Here is a 26,006-nt window from a genome sequence, read left to right as displayed (position 1 = left end):
ATCAACCACGAAGAGCCGCAAATTCGTCAACGAGTCCCCAAGAACCGCTCAATTCTCTGTGTATCCATCAATCAAAACAAGACTTAAAATGTTTTCCTGTCTATTTTCTCCTTCATGTGTGGGATATATATTTTCAATTAAAAGTGTAATGTTTTGAGTTCGATAACATATGCTTTAACGTCTTTTTTTAACTTTCAGTTTAGGCGAGACAAGAATGAGTTTGAAATTACGTACTGTTCAGACTATTTCCTGTTTGCCCATAAGGCTTGTGATTGGGTTAAGAAAAACAAACGTCACTCTATGCGACAACGCATTACTTTATGGAGAGCTTACGACCTACTAGCTACACAGTAAAATCCCCAGTGTTGGATTAACACTGCTCGGTGTTTGTGTAATCCACACCAAGATTGGTGTTGGAAAAACACTGAATCAGTGTTGGAGTTGGTGGGATGATGGGGTGATTGAGTCATTGGTGGTGAGCACCTGCTGGTCATTCCGTGTCAAATCAACTCAATTTTGGAATTGTTCCTGTCTTAAAATGTTTATTTTGTTGACTCTTTTTCTGGAAAAAGTAATACTAGAGTGAGGAAGAAAGCCAAATTATTAAATGCAATAGATGAAATCACTATAGTTAAATGAACACTATCATCATCTCTGTTTGAAAACTAAAATTACAACTTGCTTGCAGAGTTACATGGATGATAGGTTGAACTTCTAAAGAACTGCTGAAAATCTGGTTAATAAAGTAAGTCACCATTGCTCCGATTAGTGTTTCCTTTAGTTGGGTACTTGGGTCTTGAAGTTTGATGTTAGTTTTCTTCTGCTAATTGTGGCAGTGTGTTTATAAAACACATCTGTTAAAGCAGAGGAAGATGAGAGAAATGAAGTCTATAGCTCATGCTATGTTAATTAGTATGAAAGTATAAGTCTTGGGATTCAATGATATCATAAAAAAGTAATCACTAAATATAAGTGTTTAATTTATGTTCTGCCAACCCTGTGAGGCTCCCATGAAATCCAACAGTCCTGTGAAAGTCCACATACCCTGAAGAGTTATATATTGTTTACCCAAATCTAATCTGTGGTGTAAGTCAGACACACTGAGACATCAACAGTCAGGCTATAAAACACAATCATGGTGACAATCAACAACAAAGCTTCATGCCGCAATGCATGCTGGGTACCAGGATTGTAGAAAACTCATTCATAAATCCCATCATGCATTGCAACATGACAAAAAATAAGCAACTTTCTTACCATTAACTGTCACCATTGTTGAGATTTGTATCAGAAATCATGAAGTCTCTCTTAAGCAAACAACAAACAACAACACCAACAAAAAAAACACTTAAGCATTACAGCAGTCTCATTCAATACATTGTCATTTGTACAGAGCTTTTCTATATGCCTGTTTCTTTATAATTAATTTGTGATCAAATGTTTCAATGATTTGTAGAGTAGAATATAATAAAAATAGACTGAGAAGGTCTGGAAGGTTTTCCCCTTACATGAAGCAATGAACAAGTGGTTTTACTAAAACATTGTTGCTATTGCTAAAAGAGGAGAGTTAGATCAGTGGAGGTCAAGGGACAAATGCCTAACTAAAGGAAACACTAATCACAATCATGGTGACTTCAAATGAACTCATAACAAACACAAACTTAAGATTTAATGTGATTTAAACATTTTGTGATAAATGTCTATTTGACTTGTGAGACATCGCGTCAGAAAGAAGATTTGTCTACTAAATCACACGTGTGGATGCTGTAATAGTTGAGCACTTGTATTTTGTTCTGACAGCTGTTTAGAAGTTAAACTTATCCAATTAGAAAATAACTCAGCAAGTTGTCTTTTTATTTTCAAACAGAGATGCTGATAGAGAGGCAAACGTGAAAGCTTTTGGAGGCATACACCCAACAGTATTCATTTATTGCAATTAATAATTTGTCTTTATTATTTTAGTATTTTCTCCAGAAAACGAATCATCAAAATAAAAATTTAGAGACGGGAAAATGTCCAGAATGTAATTGATTTGAATGACCAGCAGGTGTTCACCGTTGGTGTCTTAGTCATCGCTTCATTGTCTCGTTAACTTTAGCACTGATTCAGAGTTATATTTTTAACACCAGTCTTTTTTAACACCGATCTTAGTGTGGATTATATAAACACCAAATAGTGTTGATTTAACACTGGTAGAGTTAATTTAACACTGGGGATTTTCCTGTGTACGTTCTGCCTTAAGAACAAGTGGTGCAACCGAATTAAGTAAAGAGTTAGTTATAAACTAGCTACTAGTTACTAAGCCTCTAGTTTGGACTTTACGTCGCAGTTTAAGTAAGAACTTACGAACGACTGGTGCAACCCTACACAGGAAAATCTCCAGTGTTAAATGAACTCTACCAGTGTTAAATCAACACTATTTGGTGTTTATATAATCCACACCAAGATCGGTGTTAAAAAAGACTGGTGTTAAAAATATAACTCTGAGGCTCTGTTTACACGTACATGGTTATTTTTAAAAACTGAGAGATTTACCTTCGTTTGTGCCCCTCGTTTACACGCAAACGGAGAAACCTCGCCTCTGAAACCGATTGTTTCTAAAAACTCTGGCCAGAGTGGAGATCTTGAAAATCTTCGGTTGCACGGTTGCATGTAAAGTGAGACAAACAGATGTTTAAGCAGGCAACGTCACAGAGTATGCGCCAGAGCTCGCACCTACGTCAAAAGTGCGACCTATGTTTACATGTGACTGCTACTCTGAACGCTTCCAAGATCACATTTATGTTCGTGCAAACTCGTTTCGTGTGTTTGTATTTGAAAATACAGCTGCTCCATTATGTCGAGGAGCAGAGACGATTGCTCGGAGATCAGCAATTTTACGCGTGTTTGACTTCATGCGGCGCTGCAAGAACCGACGGACGGATGATGTCAAAGTACCGCGAGAGCGATTCGAAATTAGACCTCTACGTGTGATTCCTCAACTCGCTCTCGCGGTACGTTGACGTCATCAATCACCTACTGCAGCAACTCCTCCCTCCAACATGAAGAACCAGTTCACGTCACCACCAGCGCTGCCGGTAATTGGCTTACGTGGGCTTGAGCGTCTCTTGACGGCAAATATGCACGGGTACGTGTAAATAAACACTTTTCTGAAAACTGACATGTGTGCACGATATTATTTTTGAAACCGGAGAGGTTGGAATGTCCGTTTATGAAAATAGCCGCCCACGTGTAAACATAGCCTGAATCAGTGTTAAAGTTAATGAGATAATGAAGTGATGATTAAGACATTAATGGTGAACACCTGCTGGTCATTCAAATCAATTACATTTTGGACATTTTCCTGTGTCTAAATTTTTATTTTGATGACTCGTTTTCTGAAAAAATACTAAAATAATAAAAAAGACAAATTATTAAATGCAATAGATGAATACTGTTGGGTGTATGCCTCCAAAAGCTGCAATTTTTCACGTTTGCCTCTCTATCAGCATCTCTGTTTGGAAAAATAAAATGATAACTTGCAGAGTTATTTTCTAAATGGATAAGTTTAACTTCTAAACAGCTGTCAGAACAAAATACAAGTGCTTAACTATTCCAGCATCCACATGCGTGATTTAGTTGACAAATCTTCTTTCTGATGTGATGTCTCATAAGTCAAATAGACATTTATCACAAAATGTATCACATTAAATCTTAAAGGGGACATATTATGAGATTTTTTTAAAGATGTAAACTAAGTCTAAAATAGGTCTGAGCAAAAGTGTGCCGTTTTGGGTGTGTCATTTAAAATGCAAATGAGCGGATGAAGTGCAACCACTGATCACAATGATGGTGGTTTGTTGCAATTGAAACTCAATTGTGCTGTGAAATATTTTATCTCTCTCTTTCTCTCCATACTAAATGGTTGTGCTGTGATTGGATAGTGCAGATAAAGGGGGCGGCATTACCTTATTCTGACATCACAATAAGGGCCAAATTACAATGACCCACTTTTCACATGCTTACAGGAAATGGTTTACCAAAACTAAGTTACTGGGTTGATCTTTTTCACATTTTCTAGGTTGATAAAAGCACTGGGGACACAATTATAGCACTTAAACATGGAAAAAGTCAGATTTTCATACTATGTCCCCTTTAAGTTCATTTTAATTATACTCATCATTCCTTGTGTGTCTGGTCATTGGGGTTGGCTTTGGGACCTCCTCAAGGTGGAAACTAGGAAGGGGCGTGGCTTGATACAGTCTGTGGTCCGCCCCGACCTGTGACATAATCTTTGGTGACAAACTGTCTTTCTCTTATAACATTGCAAAGACAGCGCAATCGTGCTGTTTTGCGCTGTACAATATAAGAAAGATATGGCCATATCTCACAGAGCATGCAGGACAACTTCTGATTCAGGCCCATGTAATCTCCAGGCTGGTTTACTGCAATGCTCTTCTTGCTGGCCTTCCTCCCTTACGAAACAAAAATATATTGCAGTATATTATGGAAGATATTATGTAATATATTAGGTAATATATTCCCATATATGGGATTTAATATTAATATTTTGCAATATATTGCAATATATGCATAGAAAATATCATGTAATATATTTTCCAATATATTCCCATATATGGGATATAAGATTTATATTTTCCAATATATTGCTGCAGTATATGCACAGGCCATACATGTATATATTGATACAGAATATATTGCAACCAAGACTAAAAAGGGCACTGTGTTTTTTACATGAAATAGTGTGTCTTTATTTGCTTTACTGCAATATATGCATGTTCTTCTCAGTGCTAATGGTAATACACATGGCTCGGTTCCGACATCAGAGTCAAGGTGGCTGACTAACTGGGTGACTATCAGGTGGAATAGTCATATCCGTCACCCGCCCCATGCTCCTGTAATTATATCTAACAGATTCTCCCTCCTTAGCAGCACACAGGCTGAGACATCTTTAAAGTGCCCTGTTTACTGGTGATTCTATTCTCAGAAACATGAACATTGAGGCACCAGCCACCATAGTCTATATACCGGGTGCCAGATCTAGAGATCCAAAGATTAGATCCAAACATAACCCTGTAAGACTCAAATATAGAAAAAAACATTTAACCTTTTATATGTTGTTGTAAGGGTCATGCAAAACTCAATGGGTTTTTACATTTTTTACATTTTGGTAAGTTTTTATAAAAAATGTTGTAATATTACAACATTGGGCCTATGGGGTAGCAGAATTACTGTGATTTCACTAAATAAATGTTAATAACATCTCAGATCTATTATTATTATTATTATTATTATTATCTAGCTTCTTGACAATTTACATTTCATAGAAAACAAAACTATGCTGTGAAAATGATATAAGCCAAAAAAGACGCGAACACGAACTTGTTTAAGCTCTAGCTGTGCACGGGGGCTATCCGTGGGTACGATGCCAGTCGCGTTGTCAGGATCAAGGCGGCAGTACAGTCCAGCTAGTAATCATACAGTATGGTCTATAAAGTTCACCTCAAGAATAAAAACACGGCGTTGAGTTTTGTTGTTAAACCGCAATCAGGAAAAGACAGACCAATCTAAGACGTATTTCAGTCCAGAGAAGAAAGTTACTATATTCACACGTCCAGTTTAAGCTGAAATCATGCAGTATTAGCAATGCACGTTAATATTCACTTAAAATTTGTTTTTAAGAATGTGAAAATAACAAAAGAAAACTTTCTGTGAATAAATATAATATAACCAGTCTTAATTTGTAAATAATAGCAGATGATTTATTGATTTATTTATGTGAATCATTTATTTAAAAAAAATATTTTTTAAATCCGCCGGCAACTGATCGTCGGCTAACACCACACAGGAAAATCCCCAGTGTTAAATTAACTCTACCAGTGTTAAATCAACACTATTTGGTGTTTATATAATCCACACCAAGATCGGTGTTAAAAAAGACTGGTGTTAAAAATATAACTCTGAATCAGTGTTAAAGTTAATGAGATAATGAAGTGATGACTAAGACACCAACGGTGAACACCTGCTGGTCATTCAAATCAATTACATTTTGGACATTTTCCTGTCTCCAAATTTCCACCCTGATGACTCGTTTTCTGGAGAAAGTTCTAAAATAATAAAGAAAGACAAATTATTAAATGCAATAAATGAATACTGTTGGGTGTATGCCTCCAAAAGCTTTCACGTTTGCCTCTCTATCAGCATCTCTGTTTGAAAATAAAAAGACAACTTGCTGAGTTATTTTCTAATTGGATAAGTTTAACTTCTAAACAGCTGTCAGAACAAAATACAAGTGCTCAACTATTCCAGCATCCACACGCGTGATTTAGTAGACAAATCTTCTTTCTGACGCGATGTCTCACAAGTCAAATAGACATTTATCACAAAATGTTAAGTTTGTGTTTGTTATGAGTTCATTTGAAGTCACCATTATTGTGATTAGTGTTTCCGTTAGTTAGGCATTTGTCCCTTGATCTTCTCTGATCTAACTCTCCTCTTTTAGCAATAGCAACAATGTTTTAGTAAAACCACTTGTTCATTGCTTCATGTAAGGGGAAAACCTTCCAGACCTTCTCAGTTTATTTTTGTTATATTCTACTCTACAAATCATTGAAACATTTGGTCACAAATTAATTATAAGGAAACAGGCATATAGAAAAGCTCTGTACAAATGACAATGTATTGAATGAGACTGCTGTAATGCTTAAGTGTTTTTTTTGTTGGTGTTGTTGTTTGTTGTTTGCTTAAGAGAGACTTCATGATTTCTGATACAAATCTCAACAATGGTGACAGTTAATGGTAAGAAAGTTGCTAAATTTTTGCCATGTTGCAATGCATGATGGGATTTATGAATGAGTTTTCTACAATCCTGGTACCCAGCATGCATTGCGGCATGAAGCTTTGTAGTTGATTGTCACCATGATTGTGTTTTATAGGCTGATTGTTGATGTCTCAGTGTGTCTGACTTACATCACAGATTAGATTTGGGTAAACAATATTTAACTCTTCAGGGTATGTGGACTTTCACAGCACTGTTGGATTTCATGGGAGACTCACAGGGTTGGCAGAACATAAATTAAACACTTATATTTAGTGATTACTTTTTTATGATATCCTTGAATCCCAAGACTTATACTTTCATACTAATTAACATAGTATGAGTTACAGACTTCATTTCTCTCATCTTCCTCTGCTTTAAGAGATGTGTTTTATAAACACACTGCCACAATTAGCAGAAAAAAACTAACACCAAACTTCAAGACCCAGGTACCCAACTAAAGGAAACACTAATCGGAGCAATGGTGACTTACTTTATTAACCAGATTTACAGCAGTTCTTTAGAAGTTCAACCTATCATCCATGTAACTCTGGAAGCAAGTTGTAATTTTAGTTTTCAAACAGAGATGATGATAGTGTTTATTTAACTATGGTGATTTCATCTATTGCATTTAATAATTTGGCTTTCTTCCTCATTTTAGTATTACTTTCTCCAGAAAAAGAGTCAACAAAATAAACATTTTAAGACAGGAACAATTCCAAAATTAAGTTGATTTGACACGGAATGACCAGCAGGTGTTCACTATTAATGACTCAATCACTTCATTATCTTATTAACTTTAACACTGATTTAGTGTTTTTTTAACACCAATCTTGGTGTGGATTATATAAACACCGAGCAGTGTTAATTTAACACTGGGGATTTTACTGTGCATGGGTCTATAATAGTAGCTGGCATGTTCCATATAGCCTATAAAGATCACTTCAAGAACAAAAACACGGCGTTGGGTTTTGTTGTAAAAACAATGCAATCAGGATAAGACAGGCCAATCTCAGACTTTATTCAGTCCAGACAATTAGCCTACTATTCACACTTCCAGCTTCCGCTGAAATCATGTAGTATTAGCAATGTACGTTAATATTCACTTAATATTAGTTTTTTACAATGCGAAAATAACAAGAGAAAACTTTCTATGAATAAACATAATAAAATCTAAAAATCTAAAATCTAAAATCATAAAAAAATTTGTGTGGGCACACTGCATTTGAAATTCAATCTGCATCTAATATAGCTAAACCAAGTAAATTTGCTCGAATTAAAGTCATTTTATGATTAAGTCAAGTTTAATCATAAAAAATGTATTTTACCAGCAACAAAATTGTGGACAGTGAAAATGCTAAGAGGCTAGTAGCTTTGGAAAACAACTAGCCACTTTGGCTGGTGAGCAAAAAAGTTAATGTCAAGCCCTGCTTACTAGTCTATCAAATAATATCTCATGCTCTATCATCATTAGTGAGTTTCTGGTTACCTGTGCTGTGCAGTTGCATATGGAGTGTTTTATTGACTGCTGCATTTAAAAATATGTCTTTTCAAAGCAAGATCTCAGTGTATCATTGATGGTATAAAGTTAAGCCTCCTCAACAATTTCACATGCCCCCTCAGTCATTTCATCCTGCAGCCGGGCCTGCTGCAGTCCCAAATTCTGGTCTCTTAACTATCCCTAGAATATCAAAAGTGTCTAAAGGTGGTAGATCCTTTTCCTACTTAGCCCCTAAGCTCTGGAATGATTTGCCATCTGATGTCCGTGAATCAGACACAGTCGATCACTTTAAGTCTAAACTTAAGACTTTTCTTTTACAAAGCATTCACATAATTTGTCTAGTAAATGTACTTATCTCGCAATAGTTAGCTTGTACGGAACAAAGCATTCACATAACTTGTCTGGGTAATATACTAATGCCGCAATAGCTAGCCTGTCTGAAACCAAGCAGATATTAAAGCACAATGCTGTGTGACACTTGCATTACATCCAAACGGCCCCTACACTAATAGGATATTGTTTCTCTTTCCCTTTCTCGTCCTCGATCCAGTGAAAATCTTACTGATTGCAGCCATAGCATCGTAACTACTGTTACAAAGAATATATATTGTTTTGTATAATCTAACTGGCCTGGAGATTCACACAAAAGTGAAAGCAACCAGACAGATAAGCAGGCATTAACCCTCTGGGGTCTAAGGGGTTTTTAGGGCCCTGGAGAAGTTTTGACATGCACTGACATTTGTGCTTTTTTCAGTTGCTTAAAAACATAATAATGGCAAAAGTCTTATAACACTGTGTTCAGCACAAACTGGGCTACTATATTATATGATCAACATGTATGTACATGTTTGTATTTTTAAGAGAAAAATGTTTATGCGTGGTTTTTGAAAAAGCTAAATTTTTAAGTGACTGATATAAGTAAAAAAAACTCATACTAAACATGTTTTCCCAAGACTTTTCAAAATAGGATCTAGTAGTCTAGAGTTTTTTCTTTAAAATGATGTGAAAATCATTCTGCTTACTCATTTACATAAGACAATAATATTGATTTACAATTTCAAAGTCACTTTTTGGTTAGGAAGGCAATATGCAAGGAGGCTGGAAGCTCTTGAATAATCTGTGATTGACAGCTGAAGAACAAAACACTTGCATAATGAGCTGCATAGGCTAATGAGACGACGCCTTGTTACGTGTTTGTTTGTGAAAGCAACACAAAAGAAATGCCTTCCCATGCGTGATCCTGCGTTAAATAAACTTACCGTGCAGAGATATACGCGAACAAACAGGGTTTTAGATGTGTTTAGATCCGTCTTAATACAAAAGTGCGTCAAATATGAGGCATTGTGTGTGCGTTTGGCCGTCAACCGCGTCTGACGGAAGCACAAAGAAAACATAAGCGCCTGGAGATTTACAGGCGAGAGAGCATACTTTATAATTTTACCACAAAGCGCGTCAAATATGAGGCATCTTGTGTTTTTGTGTGCGTTTGGACCTCGATCCCGTCACACTGACGAAGCACACACTCGCCTCTTTTTGGAGATAACTTTATGCGCGAGTAAACAAGTAGATGTGATGTTTGCAATGACACCTTTTATAAGAATACCACAAAGCGCGTCAAAATGAGGCATCGTGTTTGTGTGTGCGTTTGGACATCGCGTCACTGACGAAGCACACGCACTCGCGTCTGTTTGGAGATAACTTTAGGCGCGAGTAAACAAGTAGATGTGATGTTTACAATCGCATATCTTATAATGATACCACAAAGCGCGTCAAATATGAGGTATTTGTGTGTGCGTTTGGACGTCGATCGCGTCTGTTTGATGAAGCACACACACTCGCGTCTGGAGATAACTTAAGTTACAGTCTGAGTAAACAAGTAGATGTCATGTCACCAACACTTGGATTAAAACTCAACACAGCACTGCCACTGACTGAATGGCTACAGAGACGGAGTCTCCATTGACTGGGGTTGACTAATGAATATGGATGATCTCTGCTCTTCTCTTCAATGGAGCGGGGCGTGGCTCATTATAGATAATACAGGAACACGAGAAAGACGGTACATCTCCCTCTTCTAACACAGTTAACAACGAATTACAATATTTGATTTCGATTTCACTTACATATTCCAAAAGCAGACATTCCAAGCATTATGTAGATATGTATCTTTTGTTTATATGACAAGAATTCCTTAAGTTACAGTTAATTTTTCTGACGTGTTTCTGAAAGGACTTCACTGAGGGAGAGAGAACAAAACACGCATCATGTTTATTTTCTTAATTTTGCGAAAAGCACAACATTCTGTTTTTATTGGGAGTGGACAGAAAAAAAACTAGACACTTTAACGTTTTAAATGATGTATAAATCATATCTGTATGACCAAAATCAGAAGAGTTATCTAACTCTCTTTGCGGAGTGATTGAAAAATAAAGAGTTTGCGGCGCCCGCGCCACCGTCGACCCCAGAGTGTTAAGGTAATTGTGACTGCGTGGGGTTGGGTGCCAAGTACTGTATACTGTAATCTGAGATGCTTGTTAGGAGTGAGTTACTGCATCTGGTCAGAGTGAATATTTCCCAACTCAAATAAGGCTGGCACAGTACAATCTGTGTGCTGTAAGTTCCCTTTGTCTGAAGGCCGGATAAGAGAAGTTCTGTAATATGTGTCAAATCTATAAAAGAGAACACAATTCCCCATTTATGTAAGTTCAAAGCAAATGTCAGTTTATGGGTTTGAATGCTTTCCACTGAGAGTGAAAAGTTCGATTAGATATGTAATGGTTAATCAAATGTTCTTTGCTTTGTAGAAGTGGGGGTGAGTGTTATGACATTACTGAAACAAAGTCAAAAGACTTTTTATCAATATATATGTTTTATAAAATATTCAAACAGATACATCTTTCACTGTGCAAAATCTTTATGAATCTGAACAGACATGTAGCTGTTGAGTCAATACATTCCATTATGTCCTAAGCTACTGGAATTCTGTTCTACACTGCCCAAGCATGCTACAACAGCACACACGTCTTTGTTTATGGAAGATCATGCATCTGTAACACTCTGCACCATTCATCATAATACTCCACTGTCAAAGTATTGTTGTGATGTAGGCTTGAATCGTTTTAAAGTTTCGGTTCTCTCAACGACTGTTTTAACATTTAACCAACCGATTCAGGCAATGCTGATTTTTTTACTAACCAACACTGTAAAAAGTAAAATACGTTGTTTCATTTTATGTGTTTAAGTTAAAAACACTTTAAGTGAAAATTTATAGCTGAAAAGGTGTTACCAATTGAAGCAATTTTAATCCAACTTTTCACTTTTTAAAGTGAAGTTGAAAAGTTCACACAACTAAAAATTAAGAAATAAAAAAGTTCTTATTTAACTTTATCTTACTGGATAACACATATGTGTTCTTGATCTAAGAGAGACCAAAACATTGATCAAGAAACTGTTTCAACATGAATAGTTTGTGTTGAATGCAGATCATCAAATATCATACATTTGAAAAACAACTCTAGACATATTTGTCAGCTCAGTTATTGGTTTGGTCTGTCCTTGTCTCTAGTTTGTTGTGATTGTTTTTCTGTGGTTATTTTGCAATAAGTTGAATATGATTGTATATGAGATTTTTGGAAAATGTACAAATAAAGTGGTTAAAAAAAGAAAAACAACAATAAATATTATGGATACAACATATAAAACGTCTACACACCCCTGTTAAAATTGTTTTTAAAAAGTTTTTTGTGATGTAAAAAAAAATGAAACTAAGAGGAATCATGTTGGAATCTGTTTCACCTTTATTGTGAAATTCCAACCTATATATTGAAGTGAATAACAATAAGAATAGTTTTGTGGTGGAAAAATGGCAAGTAAAAATTGTACAATAACCAGGTTGCATAAGTGTGCACACACCTAAACTAATTCTTATTTGAAGCATCTTTAGATTACCTCTTTCCCCGCCATTGACGAGATATCTCATCAATTAAGAGAAAACGCTTCCCCGCCAATGACGAGTATTTCCGTCTTTCCGCAATACCGCTATTATCCACCAAGTGGCGCCCTTCCGCAACTTTTTAAAAACGGAAGTATTGTCCTATGGCAAGCGGCTGCGTGTCCGTGTCTGTTTTAAAGATCACTCTGAATGGGATCTTTATGAAAAGTCCGTTACAAAAATTGAATTCTCTCTGCTTTTTGCTCAAAATGTGGTGTTTTTGCAGAAACCTACCCATATTCAAAAGCTGGTTACAAAAGGAACTACTGAAGTTAGTAGTAGATGAAACGGGTTTTTTTGTTTGAAAGCAGAGGGTCTGTTCTTTCATTTGGTATATTGTATGTTTATATATTTTAAGAAGAACATTTTCTGGAAGGCATTAAACTTTTGTGAAAATCATGAAAAACGCTGGCGCTGGCTTGCAACCTTTTTTAAAAATGTTGGCGGTGAAAGAGTTAATCACAGCATAAGAAAGAGTCAATCAGTTTCGTCTTGACATCGCAAAATGTAAATTTTTTGATGGGATTTAGATCTGGACACTGGCTGGGCCATTCCAAAACATTGATCTTGTTTTTATGAAGCCATTCCTTTGGTGATTAGAGGTGTGTTTCGTGTCGTTGTCATGCTAAAAGGTGAAATTCCTCTTCATCTTAAGTGGTTTGGCAGAAGTCTTTAGGTTTTGGGCCAAAACTGACTGGTATTTGGAGCTTTTCATTATTACACCCACCGTAATTAAAGCCCAGGTTCCAGCTAAAGAAAATCAGCCAAAATTTGCTTTTTTGCACCAAACATATCTTTTGGTATTATGGCCAAAGTTCAACTTTGGTCTTATAAGACTATAATATATTATTCCACATAGTTTTTGGAATAACTTTAGATGGTCTTGGATGTTTTTTAGCAGGGAGTAGCCAGTACTAGCAACCAGATATTGTTGCAATTCTTTTAATGTTGCTGCATGCCTTTTGGCAGCCTCCCTTACCCATTTTCTCCTGGTTTCCTCGTCTCTTTTAGGTTTTTCAGTTGGATGTTACCAAACTGATGTCAACAAATCCTTCAAGACCAGTGACACTCTATAAAGGGTTAATTTGTCATTTTAATTTATGACAGGTATGTACTAATTCATATTTAACTTAAGTCTTGCCACAATCCCAATATAGGTGGAACAATTTCTTACATGATTACTCTTGGTTTCATTTTAAATCACAAAAACGTACAATTTTAAAAGGGGTGTATACTTTTTATATGCACTTTAACTAACAGAGACTTCAACAACAGCATATGAAGAATGAAAACACTATGAGGCGGTTTCCCGGACAGTGATTAGACTAGTCCTAGACTAAAAAAAAAAGTAAGGGTTGTCCAAACTGAAAACAACTTGCACTGACATATCTTAAAATACATCAGTGTCCTTTGTTTTGCCTCAAAATGCATACAAGTATTTTTTTAGTAAGGCCCGTTTGTTAAAACTAGTTATATTTCCTAATTAAACTAAGGCCTAGTCCTGGCTTAAGCTAATCCCTGTCTGGGAAACCGCCCCTAAAACTGTAATCTTTTTACAAATATATTATCCGCCGAAATGAATATGCAACAATGCATGATGGAAACTTTTGCTAAATATCAAATTGTTTGTTTAGTGTTCAAGTTTCATTATTTCCATTGTTGGGAAATATTTTCAGAGGCAAATTTTTACAGTATACGGTATAGACCTTATGAACTCTAAATACTTTAAGATCCATACAGTGTTAAAAGATTTTCAATGAAGAATATAATTAATAAATACTTTATCATAGTGATATAGCTTTCCATTTCTTTTCAATGATGTTCCATTTGGCAGTGATACATCCAATAATAACAATACAGCTATACACATTAGAGCCTGCTTTTATGCACATTAAATGTTATGAATTATTTATAAACTATACTGTAGTACGAAGTATTTATCAGATGTATCAGATTTATCAAGTATTTGCTCCTCTGTTATTCACACACATTATCTACACATAACTCCTCATTTTGCATGTTTATTAAATTATTTTGCTTATCTGTTTCAGCAATAAGCGTATGGACTATTGGTTTTGTACACAGTCCTAAATCTACAATTCCTTTAAAACAAGACAGATAATGTGGGAAAGGTACACAAACAGTGTCTGGATTTACAGATGAGTGCTTTGGAGTCTTTATTGTTTTATCACACCATGTCATATTCAGAGAGAAGCTTGTGTGTTTATGTATACTTTCCTTTGACATGCTTTCCTTGTGGGCAATAAGAAAATCTTATCATTATACAACATTATGATGTGGGAATTTATCCAGGGAAACCCCTGGATAAATGGAAGGATGATGCATAGTTGGTGGATGAAAGTGAAAGTGTATGACAGTAAAAATGACAGCAGAAGACTACTGTCTTAGAAAGGGGCAGGGCCATTTCACAGTGAGCACTGAGCATGCAAGTACATGTTTAAACCCTGGAGGAAACCTCTTTGTTCGAGTTATCTGCAATGAGTAAAAGGAAGACGGTGGATAACACATATTGTGGATTATGAACAATGTCTCCCATTCAACTTGAGATGTTTCAGAAGAAGCTACACACAATACTGGCCACCGTGGCATATTTTATCATTCTTCTCAACTTAGTCAACAGCATTGGTAAGGCTTAGCTAATACATTTTGGGGATTTAATTTGGTTGTATAATTTATATCTAATAAGGTAAAATAACAGTAATATTTTGAAAACATGCTATCAGTCAATGCTATCAAATGTATTAAATTAAATGACTTAATGAGGAATTATGAAGGAATTTGTGACTGTTTTACTGTATACAGTGGTGTCAAAGAATCTGAGTTTATATGTTTACCTGGAAATACCGCTCTAGTACCGCTTTTGTACCTTTTATCTAAGAGTGCTTTTACTATGTTAACTACTTGGAACAAAGTTCAGTTTTTCTTCCTTGTAATATTAAATAATACATTTCAAAATCTGGAACACTTTATAAATAATCTCAAACCGTTGGACCTCATAAAGGATCTCTTAATAAGATAAACTACAAGAAGGAATGATAAGCAAATGTCAACAATATTTTTTTACACATGCAGGTGATGTCAACCTATATGCTCATGAAAACCAGACAATAAACTGCAATGAGAAAGCAGTTTTACAATGCAACATCAGCACGTCATCCGGGTAAAAAAATATTTTTGTATTTCAAGTACACCTGTATTTAGTATTTCAATAGTAGGCTACCTTGCAAATATACTAACAAACAATGGTACCACCTTAAAAAATATTGAAAGTATATTCAATATGAAATCATATGAACTTTATTTTTAAATATATTTTACTTGTATGCTTAAAGTTATCATTGCAGCATCCTAATGTTGTTACATAAATGTTTCCATTTAGTACAAATCTCTTACGTAGTAAATGGTCTATTTAGGGATTTTCTATTTGGCACTATAGGGATTTTAACTTTTTTATTTTACTTATTACTTTTTATTTATACAAGTAAACACAAAATAAGAATTTCATTGTGCCTAGGAACATGTCAATAACAATCTTGAACATTTTTATTTTTAAGTGTATTTACTCATGCTTAAAATTCACGTCATTTTGACTAATCAATAGTCTGGCTGCAAATATAACATACTTGATCTATATTTTTCACCAGGGCAGAGCAGTTTAACCTTAAGAAAACAAACTGGAAAAAACACGAAGAAAAACATTTCGAATGTGATCCAACATTCAACAGCACCTCTCCAGAATTTAAGTGTGACTACACAAAGAAGGCATTAACATTAACTATTTTACATCCTAAACCGGCAAACATGGGCAAATACTACTGCACTATACAAACAGATTCAGGACATGACTCAAAGGCAATCAATTTGTCTATGAAAGGTAAATTCATCAGAATTTTAATAGTGTTGTCCACCACACTATGAATGAATCATATTTTAGTAAGTTATTGATTTAAAGATTTAGGGGCAGTGTCACCAGTGTTGTTGTTTTTTGTAAAGTATGCTTTGTGAAAGCTACTCAAATGTCCTAATATAACAAAGGCTTAGTCCTGGCTTAACATAAACCCTGTCCGAGAAACTGCCCCTTAGTGACACAACATTTGTCTTATTTTAGCAAATAACTGTGCCATTAAAAGTGTTGAGTCAATTGGAAATTAACAACTTTTCAACTGTAAGAACAACTTACATTAACTCATAGCTGTATCAACTTGTTTAAAATACTTCATTTATGAATTCATGGCTTGGTCATGGCTTCATTTGATAATTTATTGCTTTTATTTTAATTAATTGCCAAAACGTATAAATGCACTACTTCTGTTTGAATCATTTCACATGCTGTTTAAACAACATATTGACTTTTCGCTTTAATGTGTACCTCTCAGTCACAGAGAGCTGTATTTTTAAATGTATGGTAAGGTTAAATAGCAATAGATTTTATACACTGACACATCTTACCTCACTCACAGCAACATCCCCAGTGTTAAATGAACACTGCTGGGTTCATCTTACAGAGTGTTAAAAAGTAGCACTGAAGCAGCTATCTTTCACTTTTGCCTCTCTGTCACCGTGTCTGTTTGAAACCTAAAATTACAAATTGTTGAGTTATTCTTTAAACATGGACAATAAGTTTAACTTCTGCTATAAATCTGGTGAATAATGTAAGTTACCGTTGTGACAATTAGTGTTTCATTTGGGGGACAAGTTCGGTGTTTTGCACTTGGGGCCCTGTTTTCGGATTGTTTGTGATGAGGTGGAACGGTTTTGACTGAAGGTTGGACGTGTGGTGCTGGCCCGAGAATTTTCGGGTGTTTCTTGTGTCGCCTCCCACCTCTATAGTGGCTATATAGGTGCACAGGAACAATCCTTCCTAAAATGCATTAAACTTTTGTTAACAAAGACGTGAAACTTACCGAGTGGTCGGGGGTGTTCACTGGTGTGCTCGCACAGGAATCGCTTGCAAAGACGCATTCCAACAGGTTTTAGTTTTTGCCAACTCCATTGACTTGTATTAGATGTGCTGTGAGGTACGGTATTACTCCGCGCCGGGAACTTTGTTTCTATTCTTGCAATTGGCAAAGGCGGATTATCGCCACCAACTGGGCTGGAGTGTTTATTATTCAAGCTCTCAGCGGAAGAATGTACAGGTGTGAGGCGTTTGGAAAAATAGGTCCACAAGTTTACAACGAATGTTAAAGCACCTGTTGGAGGGCATCTTTTGTAGCGATTTTTGTGTGAGCATATCAGTGAACACCCCTGACCACTCGGTAAGTTTCACGTCTTTGTAAATGAAAGTTTAATGCATATTAGGAAGGATTGTTCCTGTGCACCTATGCGCCCATTCTAGAGGTGGGAGGTGAAACAATAAACACCCGAAAATTCTCTGGGCAGCCGCATATGTCGAGATTTCAGTCAAAACCGTTCTACACTCTAAAAAAAAAATCCGTAAAAAAACGGACAAAGTACTGTGTAAATATGGAGGAATTTTCCGTATTTATGTTTTACGGGCATTTATCTGTTTTTTTTAATAACATGTTGCATTATGGGTGCAATAACTCCTGCTGCAATCTTTCACTTTTGCCTCTCTATCACCATCTCTGTTTGAAACCTAAAATTGCAACTTGCTTGCAGAGTTATTTTCTAACATGGATGATGTTTAACTTCTAAACAAATGCTGTCAGAACAAGACACAAGTGTTAAACAGCATCGACACATGTGATTTAGTAGACAAATCTTCTTTCTGATGTGACGTGTAAGTCAAATGTATATTTACCACAACATTTATCACATTAAATCTACAGTTTATGTTTGTTTTAGATTCATTTGAAGTCACCACTATGGTGATTAGTGTTCCCTTTAGTTAGGCTTTTGTCCCTTGACCTTCACAGAACTGACTCTGCTCTTTTAACATTGCAACAGTGTTTTTCCTTGTAGCAAATTCAACTTGCTTGTTGCTTGAGGAAGGATAATTGTTTATGATGTCATATAAGCTTGGTTGTTTTTATGTTTTGCTGCCTAACATTTAAATATGAAATGATAAAATAAGAATAAAAAACTGAAATGTATAAGAGTGACACTCTATGCTGATCTAAAACATACTATATTTAATAAGATTGCTGCAAATGTGTCAAATGTGGTTTTTGCTTCAGAGATATCAATACTTTGGATACAAATCTCAACAATGGTGAGAGTAAATGTTAAGAAAGAGTTTTCTGCAATCCTGGTACCCAGCATGCATTTCGGCATGAAGCTTTGTTGTTGGTTGTCACCATTGTTGCGTTTCATAGGCAGATTGAAGTGTCCCTAAAGGTTACGGAAAATGTTCTGTAAATTTACGGACAGTGGTCTATAAATCCACAGAATGTTCAGTTTCTGAATAAACAGAAATTCTGTAAACATAACGGAAAAGGTGCCGGTAATTTTCTGCCAGGACATTATCAGTTTTTTTACGGATTATTTTTTTAGAGTGTATTTCATCCTAAACAATCTGAAAACAGGGTTTTAAGTGTAAAATACCGAACTTGTCCTTTAAAGGGGTCATAGGATGAAAATCAGACTTTTTTCATATTTAAGTGCTATAATTGGGTCCCCAGTGCTTCTATCAACCTAGAAAATGTGATAAAGATCAACCCAGTAACTTTGTTTGGGTAAGCCATTTACTGCAAGCATGTGAAAAATTAGGTCGTTCAGATTTCGCCTGTTTTGTGAGGTAGGTAGCATGGCGAATTATAAGGCTATATCCACACGAAGCCGGTGCATTCCCTATCCGATCTTTTTTTTTCCTTGCTCTAAAAAAATAATCCGTAAACACGAAACCACTGAAACCGACTGAAAGCGGTGTAGTATATATGCCGGACCAGTATGGGGCGCTGTAATTCTGCTACAGATATACACTATACACGGAGAAGAAGACTTTGAGCATGCGCATAACCAACGTATGGTGCTGTCGATGATCGCTTGTTGGTCACCACAATTGCATAGAAGCAATAGATTTTGCTGTAATAAAGCTAGTAGGCTTTAGTTGCTTCTGTAGCACGAACACAATCACATAGTACGCCGTTATTGTTGCTGCTGTTACGTGTGACGCTTCCGACACGTGATGTGATGACGTTTTCGCTTCACAAAATATACGGATTGGCTGTACAGACGAAACCGCAAGGGTGTCGGTTTCAGATTTATCCACTTTAGGACCAGGTTTCAAAAAATAGCGGTTTCACTCTCTGAAATCGCCGGATCCGTGTGGATGAAACGCCAATACGATAACAAATTTATGCGTATACAGTGATTCGCGTCTCCGTGTGGACAGCCCCTAATAATACCGCCCCCTTTATCTGCACTATCCAACCACAGCACTGCTATTTATTTCAGAGAGTAAGAGGGAGAAAAGAAGAACTTGACAGCACAATTGAGTTTCAATTACAACAAATCACCATCATTGTGATCAGTGTTTGGACTTCATCCGCTCATTTGCATTTTAAAGGAAACACCGGCTCACTTTTGCTCAGACCTACAAATTTGCAATTTTAACATGCTGTAATTAATTATCTGTGGGGTATTTTCAGTTAAATCCTCACCTTCACACTCTTGGGACACCAAAGATTTAACTTACATCTTAAAAAAATCTCATAATATGACCCCTTTAAATGGGCACTTGAAGTTTAGTGTTAGTCGTCTTCTGTTCTTTGTTACATATCTGAGTAGAGGAAGATGAGGTCGTACATTTTTGCTATGCTAATTATTATGAAGGTGTGGCGAGGTGATGCACAGGAAAGTGCATTACAAATAAACCAGACTAAAATCCGACTATGCCACCCGGACTATACCGGGAAATTTAATCAAGGCACGAAGGTTTGTTTGCCAAATATGGGGCGAGGAGGACACATACACAAAATTGAACATAAATATTTATTTTACACATTTTAAAAGGATCATTATTCCGGACACAAAGGGACAAACACAATAAATTATAAAGTGGGTGCTGCAGGCAGGGATCATGTTGTTTTCACCCCACACATTATAGCACAGCAAAGTCAGTGAAACAATGCAAAATATCAACCAGTTGTGTAATATCGATCTCCAGCTTACGTCTCCCACTCAATACAAAACAAAATACAAATCAAGACGCTCATTAACAATCAAATAATAGGCATTAATAGCCAAAACAAATAAACAAAAACACAGTCAAATGATTTAATAAACAAACAAACAAACAACAGCTGAAAGTAATCAGTTCATGTCGAGCCACGGGGCAATCAAAGGAAAAACACATGCGCTTTCACAATAAGAGGTATACATTTAACCCGCATAAATGGTCCCATAGCCGGAACACCGGACGACGTAATTCGCCCAGTCACACAGACATGAATATCCGAAACTGTAGAGTGAATGAAACCCAGGCAAGGCAGCAGCGCGGTCATCTCTGACGATTTACATTCCGCCCCTTTCAATTTGGTTGCGGACACCCTTAAGGCGTAATCTACATGTTACCAAGGAGAATTGGTTTAGGAATTTACAACCACCGCCATACACCGTGATGAGGGAGCACACTTGACAACCATTATCCATTCATTCATAAAAACCCGCGTCGCCGGGAGGGCGGTACCACTGGATGACGCATCACATGCACGGACAATTCAGGACTCTTATACCCTCTGAAGTGTACTCTAATTGGTTGGCAGTTTTACCCTGCGTCAACCAATAGCAAGGACATACGTCATCCTGCTACAAAGGCATAGCGTGATTCAATGATCTCATACAAATTAAAATCACTGAATGAAAAATTCAAATTTTGTCTTTTGTCAACCCTTTGATGCTCATGTGAAATCCAATAGGGCTGTAAAAAAAAATCACAAAAATCTAAACAAAGGTATTAATCAAACATACTGAGACATCAATAATCAGCGTATAAAACTAAACAATGGTGACAATCAACAACAAAGTTATTGCCGCAATGCAACGTTTGTCCTATTTTAGAGAATAACTGCATTACTTTTTTTAAATTGGTAGTACATCATATAAAAACAATCTTAGATGACCTAATAGGTTTTCCCATTACATCAAGCAATGAAAAATGGTCTTAAAACATTGTTGCAGTTTCTAAAAGAGAAGAGTTAGTTCAGTAAAGATACAAAGGGAAGGGACAAATGCATAAAGGAAACATTGATTACCATAATGGTGACGTCAAATGAACATATTTTGAATAAAACAAACAGAAATGTGAGATTTCATGTTATTTAATGTGATAAATTTTGTGGAAAATGTCCTTTTGACTTGTGATGACATCACTTCTGTAAAAAGAAAGAAGATTCGTCTACTAAATCACGCGTGTGGATGCTAGTTGAGCACGTGTATCTTGTTCTGACAGCAGTTGTTTAAAAGTTAAACTTCATCCATGTTTAGAAAATAACTCTGCAAGCAAGTTGTGTTTGTGGTTTCGGGCAGATATGGTGATGGGGAGGCAAAAGTGAAAGATTGCAGCTTTTAACTTTGGTTTAGTGTTACTTTTCAACACTCTGTAAGATGGAGTCATATACTGTATACACCCAGCTAATTAATTTAACACTGGGGATTTTGTTGTGCTCTCCTTTTTTTTTTTGCAGGTGAATGCACTGGAGATTTTACCTGGAAGGCCGGATCTGATCAGTTTCAGTGTTCATTTAATGGCATTTACCCAGAGGGTACAATTTACTGGTTTCATTCTGATAATAACGTCACTTCTTACTCTACACTCACAAACTTGACCAATTCAGATGGGACATTCAACATCACAAGTGTCCTAAGGCCCAAAGACAGCATGGACAGATATAATTGCTCACTTTGGCTGCTTAAAAATGGACAATACCTAAAAAACCAAGAGATTCAATTGTCAAATTTAGTGCGTTCCAGTTTCTTAAGCAGAGCTAATGGACAACATTGCTCGTCCTGGACAATTCTTCTTGTTGGCCTGATGTTGTCATTAAGAAACTTTCTGTAGTCTTTGAGACCCTCAACCAAATATCAAAAATGAGAACAGAAACCAAAAATCTTCAGAGTTTTAATAAAACTAGAAATTTACTATGTTTTATATGATCATTTGTCAATCTGTTGTTGAGAAATTGTGAAGATATAATGACTAACTAAGACAATGTAAAGATTGAAAAGGAATCTCTTTCACAAATCACATTTGTTTTTCTTTGAATTTTTTTGTATGTTTGTTTGTTTGTTTCATCTCACATTTTGTAATATACTGTAACATGCTTGAATACCTGTGATATAAAAACTAGTTTCTGTGACAGATACAGGCCAAACATATTCAGACTCTGTTCAAGTGTACAGCAGACAACATACAGTACATGCGCAATATATAAACTTATTATACAGTTTACCTTATACATCTGTATATTACTTTGAAAATATTATGTGAAACTCCCAGGTACACATATACTGGTATAAAAATAAATATTTTACATGTCGAGCTACAAGAATGTTTGCCAGAAAGTTTACAACATCTAACATTGCTCTTATTGTAATTGAGTGTTGTAAATGTGACCCAGTCTTTGGCAACCCAGCAAAAGTTATGTCTTTATGATTTAATGTTTTTAATAAATAACCTTTTTTATCTTTAGTATTGACTAAAGGTCGATAATGTTTTTTTTCTGCCCATTGCCAATATTTCGAAGTCAGGGCAGCCGATGGCCATGCTGATTTTCATGGTCGATTTTCTGTTTGTACATAATAATCCAAATGACAGAAACGACCCTGGCCCATAACAGAACGCAGCCTGTTTTTCACCAAGGCCAGCTTTGAAAATAAACGTTCACTGCCCTTTTCACACAGAGTTTCCGGAAAATACACGTAAAAGGTGTCTGGGTATTTTCCGGGATTAGTTTGATTTTGGTTTGTTCACACAGACAGTCTTTTTCCGGAATCGGTGTGAGCATTCAGACACATCCCGGAAAATTTCCGTATAGACACGTGACATTAGGGTGTGACGTATAATGTACGAGTCAGAAACGTCCCGCACTAAACGGAAACGGAAACATGCGCGGAACCGGATGCAGTTACAGTTTAAACAACATGGCAGCAGGTCACGCGTTAGATGTGGAAACTCTGTTGTTTGTTTACAATATGTTTCTTGCTCAAAGCAGAGTGTTTTTTCGATTTTGACTTCTTTTCAACGTGTCAATTCGATAACGAATGAGCTCCAACAAAAAATTGCGGACAGCAGAAAGTTATATAATGCAGAGACACGCAGAGCACGGAGGCGCCAACGGATGCTTAAAGCTACAACTCTTTCAACAAGGCTCACGGAAAAGAGTGTTTCCAAGAGAAGAATGTGGGTTGTACCAAGACCTCAGGGGCCTGTGTTTTGGTCAAATATTTTGGAGAACTTTAACGACGACCAGTGGCAACAGCATTTTCGAATGTCAAGGAACACCTTTGAATTTATTTTGCAAGAAGTTGATCAAAGCCTGACACGTAAGTCTACCAACTGGAGAAAGCTCTTACCACCACGCCATCGATTGGCTATTGTTTTGTGGGGGTATGCAACCCCTGGCGAGTACCGCACGATCAGTTGTCTTTTTAGTGTCGGACTGTCCACTGTTTGTAAACTGGTTTACGAGGTCACCGTGACATTAAAGAGAATGCTTTTAAAACATTTCATCGCCTTACCCAAGGGGGAAGCTCTTCAAAAGACGATAAATGGGTTCGCTACACGTGGGTATCCATTGTGTGCTGGTGCAATAGATGGCAGACACATCCCTATTATTGCTCCACAAGAAGATGCGACGGCGTATTATAATCGCAAGGGATGGCATTCGATTGTACTTCAGGCTGTTGTAGACCACAATAGGCTCTGTGCACGCAACAAGAAGTTCTATTTTCGCCGCCTTGAGTGTATGGTCGACCGTTTCCGGTCTTAAGATATGAAGTAAGGATGATATGAATCATGGCGCACTCAATTTCTGCAAGATCTACCAAAGTTAACAATTACCGACGATCACCGGCTAGTACAAGCTGTCAGGACCCGTCTGAAATCATGTGTTTAATTACATCTAGTCTTTGTGTTCGGGGTCCTGGCAGTACCATGTTTTATGTGGGAAATGTGTGGTTTTAGTATTGAATTATTCTGACCACGCATTTCCCAGGTCTCGTCACTTTTTACCCGCTCCCTTACTTGTCATTGATTTCAGCTGTGTCCCTCATTAGTTCTCCCTATTTATTGTCCTTGTGTTTGATGTTCTGTGGGCGTTCGTCTTGTTACATCCTTGTCGTGTTCCTGAAGTCTTGTATCTGTGAATATTGAGAATATTTAGTCTAGTCTGTTATATGTACTTTGAGTTTATTGTTGGTTTATGTTTAGTTTAGTGTCAGTTTAGTGTTGCTTTTTCCCTGTCTTGTTTTGCCCCCTCGTGGGTTTTGTTTTCCCCTGTTCTGTCGTAAAAAAATTATTAATTTTAAGTTCTGTCTGCATTTGGGTTTGTTCTTTGTTATAAATCCTCACATTACGAATGCGCCAAAATAAGAACCCAGCAGACATGAATACCCGTCTTGCACGGAGAGGTTGGTGTTATCGCCTGGAGTGTGAACCGGGTCCTTTCTGGACCGATCCACTCGTGTTTGGACCCGGGGCTAACTCTATGCGGAACCCGACCAGAACTCTCTTCTCCGGCTCCAGAGAGCCACTCCCCACCGGTGTCCCTTCGAAGGAAGCGTGAGAGGAGGATCTCCTGGGAGTCTTCGTCTGGGGGGTCCTCCTCCGACTTGAGAGCACCCCCTGATCCATTATCAGCACCACGGCCTCAAAGGAAGAACAGAAGGAAGGGAGCTCAGCCGCCAGAGCTCCCAGAGCCGCCGACGCAGCCGCCAGAGCGCCCAGAGCCGCCAACGCAGCCGTCAGAGCGCCCAGAGCCGCAGACGCAGCCGCCAGAGTGCCCAGAGGTGCAGACGCCAGCGCAACCCCAGCCGTGTTCGCCGCCAGCGCAACCCCAGCCGTGTTCGCCGCCAGCGCAACCCCAGCCGTGGGCGCAGCCAGCGCAACCCGAGTCGTGTGCGCAGCCAGCGCAACCCCAGTCGTGTGTGCAATGTTTTGTTTTCCAAAATATTGTTCTTTTCAGCTTACAGACAGATATGAACACTTTTGTGGTGCCCAACCCCACTGCCCCTACCAGGATCCGAACATAGGGTATTTCACATGGAAGGCAAAGGCTCTACACACTACGCCACATAGGACTTGCTGCCAGGCAAGGCACAAACATAGAGTTGATGCCCTTAGAATCTGAACAAATGTGGATCATCACACAGACAGCTTCAACAGCCATTCTAAAATCTGTGATTTACTGAAACATTGCACTTGCTGAGAATTGGACCAAGGATGTTGCTGGTTGTTACTTTGTTCAGTAACAAGGTTTTTAAAGCTGCCTGTGTGAAACTGGCATCTTGGTTATGGTCAATACAAGCAGGCTGGTCATTGGATCAGTTAGGAGAATGTTAATCCAGACAATGCTGTTTTGTGGTCTCTGTGCTCAGGAGAGAATTCAACCAATGCATTAGGACACTACAGCAACTGCACAGACATATAGAAACTCAACAGGGAATCAAACTAGATGCTTGAAAGAGCATTAGTAAGATTATTGCTTTTAATAGCAAGGAGCCTGTAGAGAAGGGCAGATTAACCCTTACGAAACAAAAATATATTGCAGTAT

General features: G+C 37.2%; 1 protein-coding gene across 1 annotated transcript; it reads left to right on the top strand.

Moving 5' to 3' along the window:
• The first annotated feature begins 14,729 nt into the window (after window positions 1-14,729).
• On the top strand, window positions 14,730-22,918 carry LOC129427417 (uncharacterized). Its single transcript, XM_055183885.2, has 4 exons — window positions 14,730-14,955; window positions 15,403-15,490; window positions 15,975-16,204; window positions 21,921-22,918. The coding sequence occupies exons 1-4, from the start codon at window positions 14,856-14,858 to the stop codon at window positions 22,292-22,294; spliced, it is 792 nt and encodes a 263-aa protein (XP_055039860.2). The 5' UTR covers window positions 14,730-14,855; the 3' UTR covers window positions 22,295-22,918.
• The last annotated feature ends 3,088 nt before the right edge of the window (window positions 22,919-26,006 follow it).

This window comes from Misgurnus anguillicaudatus, chromosome 19 (assembly GCF_027580225.2).
Source record: "Misgurnus anguillicaudatus chromosome 19, ASM2758022v2, whole genome shotgun sequence".
In the NCBI taxonomy this organism is placed as follows: domain Eukaryota; kingdom Metazoa; phylum Chordata; class Actinopteri; order Cypriniformes; family Cobitidae; genus Misgurnus; species Misgurnus anguillicaudatus.
Note: the sequence above shows the minus strand (reverse complement) of the source record. Positions and strands in the feature narration are given on the sequence as shown.

Excerpts from the sequence above, each read along its gene's own strand:
- LOC129427417 (XM_055183885.2), top strand. The coding sequence starts at position 14,856 with ATGTCTCCCATTCAACTTGAGATGTTTCAGAAGAAGCTACACACAATA. Across the intron at positions 14,956-15,402 it reads CAACTTAGTCAACAGCATTG|GTGATGTCAACCTATATGCT; the intron begins GTAAGGCTTAGC and ends TTACACATGCAG. Across the intron at positions 15,491-15,974 it reads AACATCAGCACGTCATCCGG|GGCAGAGCAGTTTAACCTTA; the intron begins GTAAAAAAATAT and ends ATTTTTCACCAG.